Below are 20,686 nucleotides of genomic sequence, written 5' to 3' on the forward strand. Positions count from 1 at the left end.
CGGGGTTGTCTGTGGTGGCTTTTGAAGAATCCCCTTCTGTTACGGGGGAAATTCTCGCTTTCAAATCTCAATGGCATCAAGTTCCTACACATTTTGCTGTCTTCAATTTTAGAATAGAAGTGACGGCAGATGTAATTTCATGACGAAGGTATTAAGTTTTAATGTTAGTTAAGCCAAATTGGAAATGCTATCGAGAAACTTAATTGGATGACATCAAACTAATTTCCCTTCCTTTGTTGGAAATTTGAGAAAAATGGTCTCTCTCTTCCTTCGGGGTATTTCAAACTTTTCGTATGTTCTCTTAATCACGCTTTCGCTATCATGGCGTTTACTTAACATATAAATGACACTCCGTAAAGCGAATCAGCACTTGTCGTAAGTTTTTGAGAGATTTTCTGTTTATTGTAATAAAAATAATTTCGAATAAATTCTAATATTAAATGAAATCATTCCACATGATTTTTTACAAGTTTTTCTATTCTACAATTTTGTGAATTTGTAGAAAAATCATTTAGAAAAATTGAATTTCATATCAGTATAATATCAGCGAAGTAATATCTGATTGAATCAAACATATGAGAATTTATGATTTTTTAAAGCTCAGAAAGATGAAATTCGCAACATTTAAAAGAGAATTAATAAATTATATAGCTCATACATTTCCTCGTGTGAGAGAGATATAAAATATTAATTATATATAATTAATAAAAATGCAAATTTTATGAGAACCTTTAAAATATAAATCAATAAGCAAATATCATTAAAATATTTGATTGATAATTAATTTCCTGCATATAAATTTCAATTTATTTTTATTTATATTGCTTAATTTTTAATATATTTCTATAAATAAAATTTGTTCTTTGCAAATAGAGAGCTTTTGCATACAACAAATAGGCCAGCATGGACAATACATATACAAATAGGTCCTTTATGTAAACGAGCGGTATAAAAGTAATATTTATTCAATAGGTATTTTTTTTTACATTATTTGTTGATGAAAGCATCTGGAGCTAAAAGTCACAACCCCCAAATTTGAGGACAAAATTATTCGCTGACCTTTTCTTCTACGTCGAAGGATAAGTGTCTCCTTCAAAGTGAATTTAAGTAACTTATTAATTCAGCAAGAGCCACCAGACGGTGTGTGTGTACATATGTTTTAAAATTACCTTTTGGTCCCATTTGTCCCCCAAAGCTCTCCTTTAATTATCCCCACATTATATACATACGAGGTTCACCGCAGTTTTTCCCTCACCTTGTCATTTTTGTGCCGCAATATATTTTGAGGTGAAAATTCTACATTATTTCTCCCTCTATTTACATACCCCCAAAGGCGGTAAAAATTATGTCTTTTTTATGTTCATCAACCACCTGGTGGTAGCATCTACATGAACATCAGTTTGCACATTTTACCGGAAAGAATTTCCAAACACCAAATTGCAGTGCAATTAAACATTTTGCTGGTATTTGCAAAAATTTTAATTACTTTCTTCTTTGCACGTGTTGCGTATTTTTTTGCATAAATAATGGCGTACTGACTTTTGGGAATTTGAATGCTTTTCTAAAATTGAATAAGAAGTGCCTTTTTAGAACTTTTTAGCGCGAATGAGATTAAAGCATAAATGCCGTAAAATCCCATACAAATACAACCTTAATTGGGAAAACTTTTCCACCTTTTTTTTTTTAATCACAGCCACATTCTTTCACGCAATTTAAGCATATTCTCACGATTTTCAGCTCTTTGGCTTCAATTTTTAGCTGCGGGGTGGCTACCGGCGGACATGTCGTTTTTTCTCAAATGGAAATTAGGTAGACGCCTGAAAAAGTCTAACATTTTCCAGACTAATTTAATGTTGGTGTAACACGAAAAAAGTTCTCTTTTTCCCGTTTTTGCATTCATTCATTTGCACTCTGTGAAAGCTATGAAAATATTGAATAAGCTTTGAGCTTATGTACTTTTCTTGGTAAGTATTTTTCGTGGAATTCTCATTCAAATATCATGTTTGTGGCACAGAGGAAACCTATGCAAATAAACAGATTGTCCGAATATTTATGCCGAAAGCATGAAAAAAATCATAGAAAATGGGAAATGGTTGAAAAACTAAGCCTGGTGGACTATTGACGATTCTACAGTAAAAGCTCATAATATTGAACTTTTAATGGATTACATATTTATGGAAATTTTATGTATGTATGTTGCATTGTTTGAGAGGAGCTTAGCGAATTCAGCGAATACATCTAAAAGGGCTAAATTTGCTGAAAGCCTATATGTTATCAGCAAAAAATGTTTTTAGCTTGAATTTGCGTTTGTTTGATTTTCAGCTCGTTTTCAGCGATATGCAATTTAATTAATTTAATGCTTTCCTTGTATTAGAATTTTTTTCTTTTGAAGTTTTTAAAAATATTTTATTAAATCAGTCATAGAGATTGGATTTTTACATTCTCCTAGTTAAAGCTTTTATATGAAAACTCTAAATTAATGTTTTCTACTGAATAAAAGAAACACTGCAAATGTAATTTTTTACCCTCTCAATGGAATACAAAACCAGTGAAAATTTTCACATGGAAATTCCCGAGAAAAAGTTCATCAACATGAAAATATGCTATACCACAAGAAGAAACATGTTACAAAAATATACGGCAAAAATGTAACTTCATTGAGTGAATTTCTGTGTAAAAACACAAACATTGAATTTTCGTAGCGCCATATTTTCATGTCATTTATTTTAATTTATAGGACTTTGTGCAGGTGATATTCTTGACAATATTTTTAATTACATTTCACATTGTTAATATACCCGGTGGTGGAGGAGAAAGGTGACGATGCCTCGCAGACATACAATTATGTTGAATTAAATTAAATTAGGACGCACCCAATTAGCAAAATGTCATTTTGTACAGGAACATACATATTTATGTCAAAATGGGGTGAGCTTTTTGTGCTTTTCCTCGATTGACAGGAGAGTCAACATTTTTCGTTTGCGTCTGTTGATTCTTTTTTTAACCCAAAAATATATCTGAAAATCATGCATGTTTACGTAACATTATATTCTATATCAATTGACGTACCGCAAAATGGAGTAAATTGATATGAAATTGGGTGAAAATAAACACCAAAATTAAATTTTAGATGAGACAAAGTTAAAGGTCAATCATCTATTCCATTTTTACCGGAAGTTGCTCTTTTAAAATTTTCCTAAAAAAAATATTAAAGCTTAAAAGCGATTAATTCAATGTGAGGCAATTTTCTAAGCTCCACGTCCATTTTTCTTCCTAAAATTCATTTAAAGTCTTAAATCGTGCCGAGAGTGCCACTGTTGGGTACAATACGCGACATTTGCCTAAAGATTTACCAACCAAAAGAGCAAAAACAAAATAAATTCAAGGAAAAGTTGGCAGACCTTGAATGCTCGATGGGAGCTTTCAGTACGGATTAGTGAGCTTTTTTTTATGTCGCCGCCAAAAGTATTTCCAAGAATAGGAAACTGGGTAGACCAACATGTGGCAATGTACACATAGCACTTATTGACAGGATAGCTGCCTCTTTAAGCTCCCTTTCACCGAACGAATTGTAATAAATTCAAGCAAATACCTCTGTCTGGGCATCAGTTGGGTGAACGAAGCAATATATGGGCACTTTAAAAGGCGTTTGCTCTGGCGCTAAAAGCTCACAAATGGCTGAGGGGGGAATGAGAAAAAAGCGACCATCCATTAGGAGGTGTTAGTTTAAGTTTAGCACCAAAGAATGGATGTGAACAACTTTCGTCGCTGAATCTTAATATATAAAGCTGAAAATGTTTGTCTGTCTGTCTGTGGCACATGAACTCCTCCGAAACGGCTGGGCCGATCTTGATGAAATTTGGTATGGAGGTAGAGGGGGTCAATACGAGTTGCAAGCGCTATATGGGATTCCGCCCCAACCCCCCTTTATAGCGCCCCCACAGAAAAATTGATTTTTCCCATTTTCTACCTGTTGAAGGGTCAGATAACGGGATTTTTTTATTTTTAGAATTTCGCGGGGTACCGTATTATTCATCCCCCCTATTAATATACGCCCCCCTTTTATAGCTTAAAATTGAGTTTGCTCACACGTGATTGGGGGCTCGGGTTGACTAGTAATGTATATATTTCTGACTCGGGGGTGTGTTACGGGAGAAATGGACTGTGTTGTGTGGGAGGAGAGGATTTAGGAGTTGGTATTACGAAATATTGATGGGATTTTGCCATTTTAGCCTGTCCATTTGTTTATTTATTTCCACCCCATGGTTGCGCCACAATAAAATTTCATCGGAAATTAAATGAGAGAAATATATAGACTAGACATATAGCTACTAAGTAATGCAGTAGAATGATTTGTGTGGACGTTTATTCTCAGATAAGCTTTATACGGCTTCCACCTATATATTTGTTAAAGGAGTACAAGTTTTCAAATATCCGGGATTTGAGAAATATAGATGGTGTTATGAAATATAAATTAGTTAACCCTTAAGAAGGAAGAAAATATATTGAAAGAAAGGATAAAATGAAGCCCAGGGGGGTAATCATTACATAGAAAATGTTAAAGGCATCTAAATAACTTTTAAGAGTTTCTTCAAAGTTATGAGAGATGATTTTTGAAAGCTTAAAGCTCTAGATTCCTTAAAGAATATCTCTACTTTTCATTCCATAAATCCAACAATATAGCACCAAAATTCTTTTTTCCTCCTAGATTCTCTTTTTCATTCCTAGATGAACTTTAATCAATTTTTATCTAAACATCAAATTTTCATAAAATAACTCACATTTCATGAAAGAGAAAAGAAATAATTAATTCAAAATTAATAAGAAGAAAAATTCATGAGGCTTCAGGAAAAACTATAAAAAGAATTTTGAATAAATTAAATTAAAATTAATTTAAATGAGATTTCATGAAATTTTGCATGGAATATTCCAAAACTTAAAATTAAAAATGTAAATTTACAGTTGGCGCAACTTTTTCGTTATCCTTTTGTATATGCTTCTCATTTGGAATACATTTTCCACACTGTAGAGTAGATACATTGAAAACTATGTGGGGAAACTTTTGATTTAAATCCTGTATATCAGTGGTATACATGGGGATGTACGATATATTAAAATGAAAAGTCAAAAAGTAAGAGTTGAAAGCTCTTTGTACAAAGCATGTAGAGAATACTTAATGATACCTCCTTCCATTGTTCTTTGTGTACTACCTGTTCCTCATTTCCCCAAAAGAGGAAGTCAGTTGGGAATTGTATTGCTTGTTTATGTACACAAAATGAACTGAAAGCTATTATCAGTGTATGTGTCATATTTCCGTAAAAGAGTTTTTCACAGTAGAAAAAGAAAAGCTCATTTTAGTAATTTCTCCCTTTGCGAATAAACAAACTTATTTGAGTTTCTCTTGCAAAGTTTTTGTTGAATTGTGAATTTGGGGAAAAGTTCGTAGAATAAAATTTACTTTAACTAAACTGAATGTCAATTTTATTTCGTCACACAGAAACTTTTTCCGTAGATTTATTGCGTTTGGAAGAAACGAAATAAAATAACGAATAAAACCTGCACAGGAGACGTGATATTTCATTGCCACGGAGACAGCCATAATTAACTTGATTATATGAATCAAACATCTTCCATTGCTTTGGGAGAAAGGAAAACACTATAAATTCTAAATTAGGAGAGTAAGAAGAACTTCATCAATCAAGTGCAGATCTTCCTTCAATTCATATTCAAGTCACATCCGTATATAGAGTTTGGCAAAAAAAGAAGTATGTTCTTTCTGCATTTCATGATGGAGTACACACTGCTGGTTCTGTGCAAATGATGGTGAATGCGGGTGCATGTGATATTTTAATTCTTACCTTCCCATCTGCATCTGCTGCATGATAACGAACTTCGAGTGAACCACCAAGAACGGCATACCAGAAGCGCCCCTGTTCACCGGCACGAAATACTGTTGAAAGAGAGACATTGCTTTAAATATGTTTGCATAATTCAAAAATGATATTCATGAAGTGAGCGAGCTTTTACGACTTTCACATCACGTCTCCGCACAAGCTTCTATTCTTTTTCATCCCCTGTGTCTTGCTACCACGTGGCCGTGTTATGATATTCAATACCAGTCGTAAAAGGACTTTTTATTTTGCTTTTTCTCCCTGATTGATTGTGGAATTTATGCTTTTTATGCTCATCTTCCGTGTCTGTTCTGTATATTAATGCAATCTATCTGTTGTTTTTATTTTCAAATTGATCAGATTATCTTGTTCTATAATTTCCATATTTTATGATAAATTTCCTAATTTTCATTTGATTAGTGTCTGTTTAGGGGTAACCTAAGGGTAATTCTAGGGGTTACCACTCTATTAATCACTGATTTACTAAAAATTAAAAGAATTTTAGGGAGGTTGTTAAGTTAATTTTGATTTTTCATTGAAATCACGTCAAAGCAGCTAAATATTAATTAAAAGGAGTTTATTCTTGTTCGTATGAAAAACTTCATATACGAAGAAATAATATGGATGTGAGTATATCCTTGTAGAAAATCCAAATAATATTAAAAAATCTCCAAAAGGACTTTCCGTTTTCCTTTCCGTTTTTAATTGGAAAAACCCAACAAAGATTTGCTCAAAAATGCAAACAATGACGTCATAATTATGTTTCTTATCTTTTTTTTTCAATGACTTTAACCTTAAATTATCTTCTGATAAATCATTCAAAGAAACCTTAATTAAGAGAAGTTATCTTTAAATTAAAACAAAAAAGCTAAACTAACCACGTCAAGAAAACAACCATAAAAAAATAATTTAGCAAAAATATTACTTCAAAATCCTTAAATATTCCTCCCTTAATCAGTTAAAAATTCCTTGAAATTTCTATGGTAATTGAAGTCAAAAATTCCTTCTCCTTTTAATTGTTTGAGATTACAAAAAGAATGTACTCTTTGGAATACTTTAAGTCTTCACAGCTTAAAGGCTTTATTCGAGGCTTTAGTTGTTCGTAATTGACAGATTACAAAATGTGTGAAGCACTGTGTGCGGATGAGAAGAAAAAGGCCATTGTAGGATTTTCCCGTGGCATACATACAATGGGAAAATATACATAGATATATGTATGTAGCGCTGTATGTAAATGAGGATGTAGTGAAAGCTCTTGGAGGTGTGTACGTGTGTGTGCGGGAAAATGGGGAAAAAGGAGAAAAGAGGGAAGATTATGTATGACTGTGGGGCAGAAGTACTTACATGTTACACCTTTTTCGAGATCCTCGTAAAAACCACACATCGCCAGCTGCTGTAGGGCCGATCCGGGTAATCGACAGAGGGGCTCCACACGCCTTAGGCGGCATGATATCAATTCAGCATCCCGAAGATTTCGATCACACGGCCTGGATGGAAGGTAGGGAAGAAAAGAAGACGGGAAGTTTTGCTGTGAGAATTTATTTAGCAATAATGTTATTTCCAAGATTTAATTGGCTATATAAAAACCCCTTTCGCAACATTCCATTCACTCGATAAGTCCACCTTTGGCATATGCATAGCTTTCCACATATAATACCCAACATATATATAATCTTAAGGGTTGAGGGGGATTTGGCAGAAGAATACCACATATGGGGATACAAATAAAAATGTTTAGGTATCGTGTAGGTGGAATGGAATTGGATTTGAGTATTTTCTACGGCTGTGTGGGAGGGGTGGGGTACCTATTAAATCCCTCCTGATATTATTAACATTGAATAGAGTTGGAGCTCTTCCTATTGTTACACGCCGGGGGTTGTGAAGAGAGAGAGATATTTATGACTATCATATGCATATCGATTTCCGTCTGCCTATATGGTTGTAACAACCATTGTGCGTGAAAAATGGGGAAAATCTGAAATATGCGATTTGATGGGAACGCGCGAAAGGAGCATCTATCTTCCCTCATGGGCTCCACTGGGGATGGGGGCGGTATTTAAGCAGCATAGAATGGAGTTTGTCTTCCACTGAGGGGGTGGACGAAAAGCCTTTCTTTGGGTGGGCCATTTTATTGCATTACATCAACCATTAGAGGGACCTTTTTGCAATCCCTTGTGAAAAGCCATTATCCACACCACAATCGCTATGAGCGTGTCTTCACGCATTCACATCATGTGTTGCTTCATACCCCCAAAGGATGGAGCCTCTTCAATTCCATGAGACACCTCCGGTTACAGCATCATCCATTCGCAACTCTGTCCTGCAAATAATCACCCCCATCAGTGTGTGTACAGCAACACCCCCACTGTATTCCAACAGCAAGTTCGTGCGTCATTAGGTGACCAAATCGAAGTGAGAGGATTGAATGGAAAGTACAGCCGGAAGGAGTGAAAAATACTTTCTTTCACTTCACACTCATTTAATGCTATAAAGAGACATTTTCCCCCATTTCACCCCTTGTCTGTCGATAACAAATGAAACCAATTCACTTGTTGAATGAGGCGACAACTCTTGAAATTATTCGTTTTTTCCCTCTTCACCACATCCCGTGTCTAAAAATCAAACCAGTGTGGAAATTATTTTCATCCACCATTAATCATTTTGGTGTACGAGGAGGTCTCGGGCAAATCTATTAAAAAGTTGATTGATACGCTATAAGCTAAAGCACATTTTCCAATCACATTTGTAACAATCAGGAGATGATTTTTTTTCTTTTCTCATTCACAAAGTCATTTTTCATGTTCCAACCGCAAATCCGCCCTTCCCCCATGCCTCCGTTCATATAAATAAATATTTTGGCGCTACATCCCATATAGGAACAGGGCCGGCCGCCCTATATGATGTTGTTGTTCTCCTTGCGGAGAAGTAGTGGGCGGCCTTGCTAGATACTACCACGTGTGGGCCATTTTACGGATAGGAGTGTATCAATCTCCTGATCCAACCGGTCAACGTGATCTAATTGCACGTTGGCGGATGGGGCGCGTTGCCGGGTTCTGTATTCGAACCGGCGACCTTTGGGTGCGCACTCAAGCGCTCTATCCACTGCACCCCAGGCCCACTGCCTCCGTTCATGCAATGTGGAAATCAATTGAAGTGGAATCCCGCAGCAGGAAGAAAAAAGGAGATTTTTGATTTTAAAGAACGACAGCATAAAAATATACTTTCCAGTTGTTTGATTTCACTATGTACAAAGAAGGGGCGAGAGGACTTTCAAAGTGAAAGATGAAAGTCACAATGAAAGATTCCTCTTTTGATAAGGAAATCCTGGCTGAAAGTTTTGTTTGAGGATTTTTCTATCTGCCTCTTGCTACCATTCTTCCTTGAGGACAAAAACGACCTCTCTGAACGTTATTATTTTTTTTTAATATTATAGAAAAGCTTCGGAAAAGCTCGTAGCTACGAAAATCAATTAAACATATAAAAATTGAAAAAAACAAATTTTTCAAGTCTGTTTTTGTAAAAAGGTTTTAAAAAAAATATACAATAGCAAAAGGGTGTTAACCTCCGTTTTAATTTTTATCTAATAGAAAAACAGGATTTTAACCCTTTCGCGACCACGTAGGAAACAATGAAATATTCGGTTTTTTATTGTGATTCTGAAAACGTTTTGTGTGCCTTTTAAATACTATAGCTTTTCTATTTTATAGCATAGAGAAAATATAAAAGTAATTTTAAAAAATCAGGAAAAGAAAATATTTCATAACCCAATGAACGTGAAAGGGTTGACAATCAAAACATTTTTTATATAAATTGTTCTAAATAATTAACTACCTAAAAATCCTCGTTAATTATTAGTCTAATTAGGTGGAACGAAATTTAAATAATTGCATAAATTTACCTTAAAAATATTCCATATCAATAATGCAAAAAATTGGCACATGACGAGAGAAAAGGGATTCTAAATTTAGCTTGAATCGCTTGAATTAATCATAAGGTCTCGACAAAATTCCTTTGGGAAATTTTGAGGAGAAAATAGAATTTTCTCCATTTTTTCGGCCACCCCCGCATTGACGGCTATGACAAATTTATTAAAATTTGAAGTAGAAAGTACCCGAGAAATACGCAACCCTCCCCTCAAGGATCTTAAGCTAGCTATATAGCTTTTATAACCTGGAGTGACAAATATCACGACGACACTTTGTCCATGGATCTTCTACGCTATTTATCTCCCACGCAATTCGTATTCCCGCTTTTTGCTGATAAGAAGGTAGCACGTTAAAGTTTATTGTCGCAAAAGAGGGTCATGAAAAAAAGGGATGTATAAAAGGGACAAAGTGGAAGAATTAGATATGGAGTCAAAACGTGGGGCTTTTTTTCATTCTTCTTCTTCTGCAAAAGCTTCCGACTAATTATTTGAAGGGGTTTTTTGGAATAAAAAGCCCCAACATGCCCCTTTTCTACACGCAAACTGACTTTGGGATGTTTTGCTGGAACAATGGGAAGAAAACATGGAAATTCATCTTTCGCGAGGAAATTCCTATTTACACAATAAATTTCAACAAAACATTTGTACAAGTTTTAGCTCATTCATCACTCTTCCTATAAAGAAGCTCTCTCGTCAGATTGTCAATAAATTAACCTTTTCCCAACATTGCTTTTCCGCCAACAATATTTTCTTCTATGTTATGAACTTTCATTCTGACTTTCGTCCATTTAATTCCATTCACCATGGTTGACTTCTAAATTCACACACACACCCTTAATGGAATATTTTGGAGTGTGAAAAGAGGGAAAATATTTTACATTTCCACTTGTCGCACATTTAATTCTGTAATAATTTATTCCATTAAGGCATGAATGTTGTCGTGTTTGTGAAATTTAATTTCGACTCATGTCCCCTCGAGGTCATTTTGTCCCACCATCAGCCCATCATATCAACAAATGCAGTGAGTATTTTTCCATTTATGCCAACACACATATATATTTTTCTCTAAATTGCGACGCTGATGACATTTTTTGTATGAAGGAAATTTTTTTTTAACATCGCAAATGATGTTCGAGTGAGTTTGTCAGAGGCAAGAAAAGTTGGGGTGGCTTTATGAAATTTGTATAAAAGCATGAAAGTTTCAAGACAGCTCTTTTGTTGGATGGAACTCCACACACCTTTTTGGTAAATGGGGGAAATTTTTGAATTGACGTCCTCTTCTTTTGACTTTTCGATTTATTAAAAGATTATTTTACAACACGAGAATTGCAAAGTTCCACCAAGGAGCTTTCTTCACGTGTGCTCTGTGGAAAGATTATAAGCAATTTCCCAAATGGCAGTGACTTTCAATAACAAAATATACATACATCCTTCCTATTAAAGATTGCTCAAAAGTTTCCCATCTCTACGAAGGATTTTTTTTGAATGGGAGAAACTTTTCGCGCACGATTCCACATTTCGTGTTATTTATTGAAGACCTTCGAGGAGTTCTTTCTTCTTCTTTTTTTACGACATAGAAGCCGTGTAATAAAGTGTGCTGACACGATGACTAATTATCCTAAAATTTATGGTAAATATATCCTTTACTTTTCTAATTACACACCAATTTTATTCCTGCTGAATAATGCGTCACTTTCTGAAATGCTCAAAACAGTGTGAACCTTAAAATCACTCACCTGTTATTTTTTTTTACTACCCTTCCCTGCCAATAGAGACTTTAATATCTGTAAGCTGACCCTTTTTTTGTCCTCAATTTTTTATGCTTTTTGCCCTTCGGTGAGAGCTCCATTATTACCACGTGAATGAATTTCTCCTCGTGGACATGGTTGAATTTTTTTTTTCAAGTTTATTTCCTCAACCAAGGAGATATGAAAACGGAAAAACAGCAGCTACGTTAAGGAATTTTCATTGGATGTCCTACTAGCTTGAGGACTTTTACTAAATCTTTGGTTGAAAGTGATTTTAGCCTAAAAAGGAAATTCACTATTCAGACAGACCTAAGATTCCTTAAGAAAGACTTAAGTTTTAAAAAATATCTTTAGTCAGGCTGAATCAGGCTAAATGCACATTTTTCGATGTTTGTTTCTAATAGCTTTCGGAAATTGGAATTTGTAAAAATCATCAAGAATATGTATTTTCCTCGACTTACTTAAGAAATCTCTAATTTCCCTTAAAAAAACTTAAGAATCTTTAATTTTTTTCTTAAAGAAACTTAAGAAAACTTACGATATTCTTAAGAAAACTTAAAGAATCTTCAGAAAAATTTAAGAAAAATTAAGACAGCCTGACTATAGTGAATTTTACCCTAGTTTAAAAGAAATTTAAGCATAAACTGCTGGTTCTACCAGGCGCCACTACTAAAAGAAATTTTATGTAGGTATTATAAAAATTTATTCGTAGTGAAGTAGCCTGGTAGATCCACGAGTCTTTGTTTAAAAAAATTCTTTCAAACCAAGCTTTTATTTTAGAAGAAATAAAAATAAATATTCAGCCATACCGTCCCAGATTTAACCTAAAAATTCAAGGAAAAATCAATATGGAGGCGCCTGGTGCTCGGTAAAAGAAATCTCCAACACTAAATTATCCTTCAACGGCTATTATCACGCGATCTTACTATCAATTTTAACAAATCAGCACGAACGCACGATTAAAGATGAATCTCCGAATTTTGCTTTACACGATCTTCATTCAATCAAAGTAATAGTTCCTCATCCCATCTGGATATAATTTCACTGTTCATCCTCAACATGATTATTTGAGATAAAGTTGGAGGGATATAAATTGGCATTGGAATCACCTCTGACAATCCACTATTACTGCGTCTTGTGAGATCAATAAATTCCACGAAAACTTGCTATCTCAATCAATTTTTTCCTGCGAATCTATACCTACAGAAAATGATGAGATGGGGTTGAAATGGATGGAATCTTGTGTTTGTCTTTACTTGATGGGGAGGAAGGAGATAGAAGAGACCCTACCTGGGAGGAAAAGGTGGAAAATAATGAAGGAAAATTTGCTTCAGCACGCAACTGTGTCGTAAATGGGATTTCCAATCTAATACACCGACTGAGCGGAGTATTTTACCGCAAAAGAGTATAGATTTTGATAAATAAACATCCAGACAACAAAGTGTATTGCCAACGAAGTTTCTTAGAGAGATGGTTGAGAAGAAAACCAAACCCCCAGATCCCTGGCCCCAGGAGTCCCGTGACGAAGGTGGGTGACCTTCCACAGAAGAAGGAGTATGAGGTGTTGCGCCGGGGGAAGACTGTGTGGGATATTGGTGGATATAAATCACAGAGAGGAGAAATAAACCTTTCTAGGGTGAAATGATTGTCATTAGGTGTAATGTCGCTATTTTCCTCTTTGGTGCTTTTTCCTCTCCATCATTCGCAATCCCAGAGAGTCTCTGTGTCTTCCATTCACTCCTACCCATTTATATCATTGTTATTATTATTATTTTCAAACGACCCCCAATGCGACTTTTTTTCTCATCATCCCCCAACACCCAGGCTCTATTTTTAGGCCTTTGGTGGTGCTTTTCCACCCCACCCCCCTCCGCAACATTGGCACTTGTGTGTGTGTCTTTATGGGCGCGCACCAGAGAAGAGTAGGTACCATTCCTGAGAGCGATTGACGAAAATGATGAGGGGGAGTATAAGCTTCTCTGACAGTGCCAAAGACGAGCTTTTGACGATGGGGGTGGATGTGAGTGTGTGTGGAAAAAGGGTGACAGCATTCCTATATTTATACAAGAGACTCAACATGTGATTACAGGTGTAAAAGTGGGCGGATAAAGTATTCAACCGAGAGAGACTTTGGTGGTATGTTATTTTTTTTTTTACCTGGAAGAATTGCGAAGGTGCGACAGAAATATCTCCGTGAGTAGGATGTGAAAAGTGGCTTCGATCTGTGTGTGGGGGGTGTTGATTTGTTCACGTTGTACTCATTGAAAAAAAAAAGGTCATTGGTATGAATTCACAGAGAGGATGTCACTGAAAGCAAATATAATTTCATGGGAAATCGAAAGGAAACATCACAGATTTATAAGTATTTTCCGGGAAAACAGAAGTACATTTCCCAATGTGTGCACAATACATATTCAAAGGGAAAGCGGAAAAATTGCATTTCATTAAATTTTGAACATTCCTCGAAGCAGCAACTCTGTCACTATTCGTTTGAATACCCATCTTCCTTCAAGGAACGACGGGATTTATGTATAAAATTTTCATGAAAATCCCATTTTTCTTAACAACCACCAGCTGTTCCACCCACCCAACTTGCTTCACCCCCAATATTTCCACTCAATATTTCAGAGATTGGTTCCTCCTCTAACAGCTTCAGTGCATTTCTCACCCACCACCAGTGATTGGCATGTTCCAAAAGGATTGCGTAATGTTCCCAATACAGCACCATCCCCGCCCCGTAGTACTCCACCCACACAGGGCCGTGTGCGAGGGTGGTTTTACTTTGGAAAAGTGACAAGAATGCAACAGTTGTTGAATCTGTTCCAACAATGGGGAACAGATTGGGACTTTTAAACCCATTGAACTGGCACATGGGAACACATACATTTTCACAATTTTCCAAACGGAAATTTTAACTTGATAAATTGCACCCAAAAAGGCTCCTCCCAGGACATGCGTCACACTACAAAAAAATCCTCCTTTCTCAGAGTTCCTGTATTATTCAGAAAAAAAGGAATCTTCTGGCGGATTTAGCTGTACACACAAGAGGAAAATTCTCAAGGAGAAGAATAAAGGATATTTCACCACTTTATTGCATATGCCAATGAAATTTTATTTGCGACAATAGCGCAAAAAAATGGTGAGGAAAGTTATGTGACGAAAAATTTCATGCTCCATAAATTACATCCTGTGTGACAAATACACATCCCGTGCGCAATGTGAAAACATAAAGGACAACGACGATAAATTATTAATATCCTGTATAAGCGACAAAACACATTGAGAGAGTCGGTAAAGAGGAGAGAGAGTCTATGGGAATCGCATTGGGTACGTCAGCATAAATAATAAATCTATCTTTTATGTATTATTATCATAATTTATTCATTTTATGACTGAACTTGTCACTTTGGAGTTCCCTCTTTTAAAGGCACAAAAAGGAAGGCATTTAACATTGAAAGCAATACTGTGTTGTGCATACTTACAATCAATGAAAAGTGAATTAAATACAATTCGAAACAATATAGAATTCTAAGAATAAATTTTATGTGTTCAGCTGTGAATTGAAATTATGCTATGAGAAAGTTTTAATGACGTCTTAAATAATTTTGGGTGGCTAAATTGAATCATTTTAATTTCCTTTTATATTTACTGAAACTTTAAAGCTTTGGGCATTTAATGTAGTTAATTTTAGATATATTTTACAAAAGTTTTGAAAAGAATAATCAATCAATCGACTTGCGCCATTCGAAATTAGCTCAGCTTCGGTCTCTAGTCTTGAGAAAACTTTTGCAGTTTCAATTAGTAAATTAAATAGAGAACATTCATTTCAATTTCCAAATCAAGAAATGAATAAAATTGCAATTTCCAATCATTTTCACTATTCAAGAATATTTCCCCGGAGCAATTTTCACAAGATGGTGCAATTTTCTTTTTTATTAAATATTGTTTTATGCTCACATCATTTTGGTAATCGAAAAGAAAATCTTAAAAAAGAGATTTGAATCTAAAATCTTAGAGCTTTCGGAGTAGATACGTAGTATTTCAATGAAAATTAAAGCCTCAATTAGGGTGCTGAGAATGAGTTTATGAAGTTCTAAAAATTTCTATGAGAAATTTTCAATGTTTGGAGAATATTACGAGATTTTAATGAAACAGTGTGCGCACTAAAAAATGAAATTATTATGTATTCATAGACGAGTAATATTCCACATGCTCCATGGAAAAAAAGTAAAGAAAACTCATAAAGACCAAAACTTCCATGCGATTATGCCAAACTTTCTCGACACCAAATGATTAAATTAACGAAAAAATTGCGCCCTAATACATGCAATAAACAGCGGATTTGGTGAAAAAATTTTTGGATATTTTTTATAACCCACAGAAGAGCCTAATTCAGTGAAGATAGGCACATTACTCCCAGGTATTAAGTCTCCCCTTCTTTGCACTTCTTAACCATTACCCAGAAAAGGCGAGATTTTCCTTTTTCCCACAAAAGGGGGGAGAAAACTCATAAAAATCTGTGTGCTTATACATCGTTTCACAAGATGAGGAGCAACAAGAGAAGCTTTTTTTGGCTTGATGGAAGAAAATATGTGTGTGTGTACCACACATGGTGCTTGAGGAAGTAAAATGTTGCACGTTGTTGGGAAAAATCTCCGTCTTATTGGAAGGAAAATATCTTTGCCAGACTAAAGTGAATAGAGTAGGAATTTGCTGACGAATTGGTGAAATTGAAAGACGAATTGAGCACTTTTCACATAAATGGGGTGAAAGTCGCGAATAGCAATAGGCAGCAGTGTTGGATAGAATAGAAATGTTGTGAGCATCCACACGGGAGCTTTTGGTGGGAATTTATGTGAGTGGAAACAATTTATTTGTTGGCTTATTTTGAAGGGATTTTTCATTTGATGTGCTTTACCCCCATACAAGAAAAATTGCTATAAATTGTATCAAACCCTGTGCGGAGATATTGTCGCATGATAAATTGCAAACAATCATCCAAGCGATATCTCTTCATGATATGTAAATTCATTTATGTAGATGAGATTTAAGCTCATCGTTCGAGTGATTATGCGATAATGGAGCATTACTGGGGTGTTGTATGTGGTCTTTAATGGATTTCGCATCAACACGAGGAATTGTGGGTAATTAATTTATAACATCTCATAAACATTCACAAAACCCCTTGTTATCGGAAATTCGACATTAATAAGGAATCCCCGCATAAAGGATAAATTATTATATTAGTTTTTGCATTAAAAATCACTGCAGGGACTTCCTTTGCCCTTCATAACGAGCAGTGTTTTAATGTAAAGATTTTCTTTCTTTTCTTCTTCTAAATACCAAAAATATAAAAATTCTATATTCTTTCCTATATCTTTGTTAGTCTAATGCTCTCAAAAACATTAAGCTGTTATAAACAATTACATCGTTATGTAGCGTAGATTGTGTGTAATAAAATTGATTATGTTTAATATTCACTATATGTTCAATTTTGATGATTTTAAGCTTCCAACTGAAAAGGTCTCATGAATTCATGTTTATTGAATTTTCACTGCTGCGTGAATGTCATATTTCGGTTAATTACATTTCCATTCTCCCACATTTATATCAAATACCGCATATGTTGCCGTGCAATTTGAATCTTTTTCTATTTCCACCACCACAAAATTACCATTTTGCATGCCCTATATGTCTAGAATATACTCTTCCTCTCGCTCCCGAAAAATGGCATTAGCATCAACATTTCGAAATTTGGAGAATTGGTTTTCAATGATTTAAAATGAATACGTTGCAGAATAATTTTTAAATGAGATATATAATTCAAAATTTTATTTATAGAAACATATGTGACATCCAGGAAATATATATTTAATCTGTTGTGGTGAACACCTGGGAAACCTACAGTTAACCCCTGGGGTGTAATATTAAAGTGTTCAAAGTCTGTAATTGACGGGCTCATTCACACGAATTAATATAGGTATGTAATGTATTCATCAATATTATGTAGAGAAAGCCCACGAGGCACATTTGAATAGCTTCACCGAATGTTACATTAACGTCCCATGGGGTTAACTTTAAAATATTTGTCCTAATTTATTGCTTAAGGACTTTAAAGTAGCGAAAAGGATTAAGGCTTAATGTAGGTAGATTCAGATGATTGATGCTCAAATTTTCTTTCTAATTTTAACTTTTTTTTCGTAATATTCTTAGCTTAGTTATGTCTTATGAAAATAAATTGGAATAAAGAAGACTTTTAAAGATTTTTTTGTCTTAAAACTGTTTCTAAAATTGCTTAAGAAAGCTCTTATTTTTTCATAATTGAATCAACCCTTAGTTTGTGATTTTTTACGTTCACTGAAAGTTTCTTTTTTGCAGTTTATCGTATTTTGCAAAGCCCAATATTTGATGAATAATTATTCAAAAGAATCTTAACGATTTAATTAAAAAATAATTCTCAAATGAGGCTCATTTTATACATTAATTTATTGAAATTTCCTCATGGATTTTCCTTGAGAAAATTCCAGATAAATCGCTCCTGTATAGTAGATTGGAAATATTATCTCCTGGGTGACCTTCCAACAAATCTGTGTTATATCATACCAAACAATCGTGGACATATGAGGATTCATTTAATGGAAATTAAGGTCATATTCATGCTTCAGTAGGCATCTAATATGTCTGAAGCAATTACACCGTCATGTTTAATTTACTTCCCAAGGATATGCCGGTAGAAAGAAGGGAGAAAACGAAGAGAAGATACCTACAATTTAAAGTCAATGGCAGGATAGATGATGAATCCCATGATTGAACCTTAAAGCATAACAAGAATAAAGTGGGAAGTAGGGAATTCCTGGAAAATTGCTATATAGGAAAGATCGATGAAACATAAAAAAAACATATTTCTATCTTCAAAACCTTCAAAACACACCCTACAAATACATGAGCTTTCGCTATGTATAATTTTTCCGTGGAGAGGAAAAATGTTATTCTCGTGAGAATATATGAAAAAGTAATGAGCTTAAAATGGTAGCATATAACGATTCGATATTCTCTCACCCGTTTGGGTGTGAAAATTTTTATTTATTGTTTTCATACATGACTGAATCCAGAAACACGTGATGCGTGTTTGCAAATTTGAAGAAGAAAAAAGTTCTTTTTTGGAGGAGTTTTCTCTATGCTACAGTGCTACATACCCCGCACCCTCCCACTCACCACACCCGCACAAACCTTAGCCATGCGGAAGACCACATGCGAACCGGAAGATGAACATAAACAGCATGTCAATGAGTATGACAGTTAATATTTGGACTGTGTAGATGAAATGAAAAAAAATCGTCTATTTTTGGTATATAGAAAAGGGACATTTTTCGAGATTGAATCGATTTTGTGTCGAATTCAATGTAATACCACCACCTCCCTGACGAACTACAAAAGAAATGTCTCCATCCCCTTTGATGAAATTCCAAATATGACAATCTTTTACCCTTAATAGCTTATCTCTTTGGCTTCTTCCTTCGCCACTCATGCGGGGACAGGACGAAAAGTCAAATCATCCTGTGAGCATTTCAGATGAGTTTCTTTAATCTTCAATATTACATGCTTACACCCCACATCCCTCTTTTGCCATTTTCAGAGAGAGCTCTCTCTACCTGCCATTTTATGTCACATCAGGAGGTTTTTTTCTCCTTCTCATCTCTCGAAAGGGAAAGTCTTTCACGATTGATCCATTCGTTATTAAAAATCTAAATTCCTCAAAAAATATTATAAAATGGAAATTTCAATATCAAAGAACTTTGTATTTTTATATATAAAATTTAATTTATTCCGCATTAATTGATTTTTTAAGTATAGGATTATGGGTCAAAGCGATCAAAGGACTATACATAAAACAAAAAAAAAATATGTATTTACAGAGTTATTCTGCTTCTCTTTCATTCCTTGGCGTGGAATGTATGTAAGTATTATTAATGGAATAAAACAATACTCATATAGCGATAAAATAAATATTAGTTTGATTTATTTTCGCCAATTAATTTAATGAGTCTCCCTCTAACCTTTCTTGTATTTACTAAATGTTCAAAGATTACGTTAGAATAATAAAAATTCTCCGCATGTGTATGTACATATGTATATTGCTTATAAATCATAGACTAATAAAACAATTAATATATCAACTTCTCATTCACTATTTGATGATTTTATGAAAATAGAATTCTCCACATTCCACCACCCGGTGAATTTTTGATGTTTCCTTATCATGTGATTAATCACAAAAGAGCTTAATTCGTCAACGAACATTGAAATTAGTCAGAAATTGCCATTTCACACCTCTGAATTTTCCCTTCTTTGCTTTCTTTTTTACATAGCCACCCCCTCATAATCCGCCGTGGCTGCGGGGTGGAAGGAAAATGAGGGGGCGAAATGGAGAAAATGTAGGAGAAAAAGATGAGGAAAATGAACGGCTCATTTGTAGTGGTTTTACTAACATAAAGAAGAGATACCACCCACTGGATTAGAGGCAACAAGTGAGTGGCTTCCACCGCTGCTCACCACTTAAGAACGTGGAGAGACTACACGATATTGATAGGGGTGGTGGGTTACTTTTGCCTCATTGAGAACCCCAACAGAGTTCCATTTTCAACTTTTCTATTTTCTAAGTGTAACATTCTCGAGTGGTTCGGCATTCCAAGTGCATAACCCAACCTTCAGTTTGGTTGCTGCAGAGGAAATATAATGGGTATATAGAACTTGACAAAAGTACCCTTGAGATGGAAAAATTCCAAAGTCGGCAGAAATGTACTGACAATGGCCCCAATATATATATTACAATTTGCAATTAATTATGAGGATGCTCTTGGAAAATGCACCATCATCCTTCGACGGGGAAAATTAATTGGAAAAGGGTGATGCTGTGAATGCAAAAAGAAAGGAAATGTAATAATTTTTGAACGTGTCGAAGCTGTGAAGACAATTTTGTATTAGAGATGAATTCAAAATAATTTGTCTTGAGAAAATTCAATTTCCTAAGGGGCTGGAAAAAGCCATGGATGCATTCAATTTTTCACAGTCTAAAAGAAAAATATCTAGTGGCTCTCTATTGCTAACTTTTCTCCTTCTAG

At 34.8% G+C, this 20,686-nt stretch overlaps 2 protein-coding genes across 4 annotated transcripts in view; one reads left to right on the forward strand and one right to left on the reverse strand.

Annotated features, from left to right (window-relative positions):
* Nucleotides 1-20,686, reverse strand: part of LOC129791567 (rap guanine nucleotide exchange factor 4) — a 110,125-nt gene that overhangs the window by 54,592 nt on the left and 34,847 nt on the right. For all 3 annotated transcript variants that reach the window (XM_055829770.1, XM_055829771.1, XM_055829769.1), the window contains exons 3-4: nucleotides 7,236-7,378; nucleotides 5,859-5,950 (exon numbers count right to left, since the gene is read on the reverse strand). In XM_055829770.1, coding sequence (XP_055685745.1) covers nucleotides 5,859-5,950; nucleotides 7,236-7,378 — 235 coding nt within the window. The remainder of the gene's footprint in view (nucleotides 1-5,858; nucleotides 5,951-7,235; nucleotides 7,379-20,686) is intronic.
* Nucleotides 1-20,686, forward strand: part of LOC129791558 (trifunctional purine biosynthetic protein adenosine-3) — a 1,078,967-nt gene that overhangs the window by 31,027 nt on the left and 1,027,254 nt on the right. The gene's annotated exons all lie outside the window — the stretch shown is intronic.

This window comes from Lutzomyia longipalpis, chromosome 3 (assembly GCF_024334085.1).
Source record: "Lutzomyia longipalpis isolate SR_M1_2022 chromosome 3, ASM2433408v1".
Classification (NCBI taxonomy): Eukaryota; Metazoa; Arthropoda; class Insecta; order Diptera; family Psychodidae; genus Lutzomyia; species Lutzomyia longipalpis.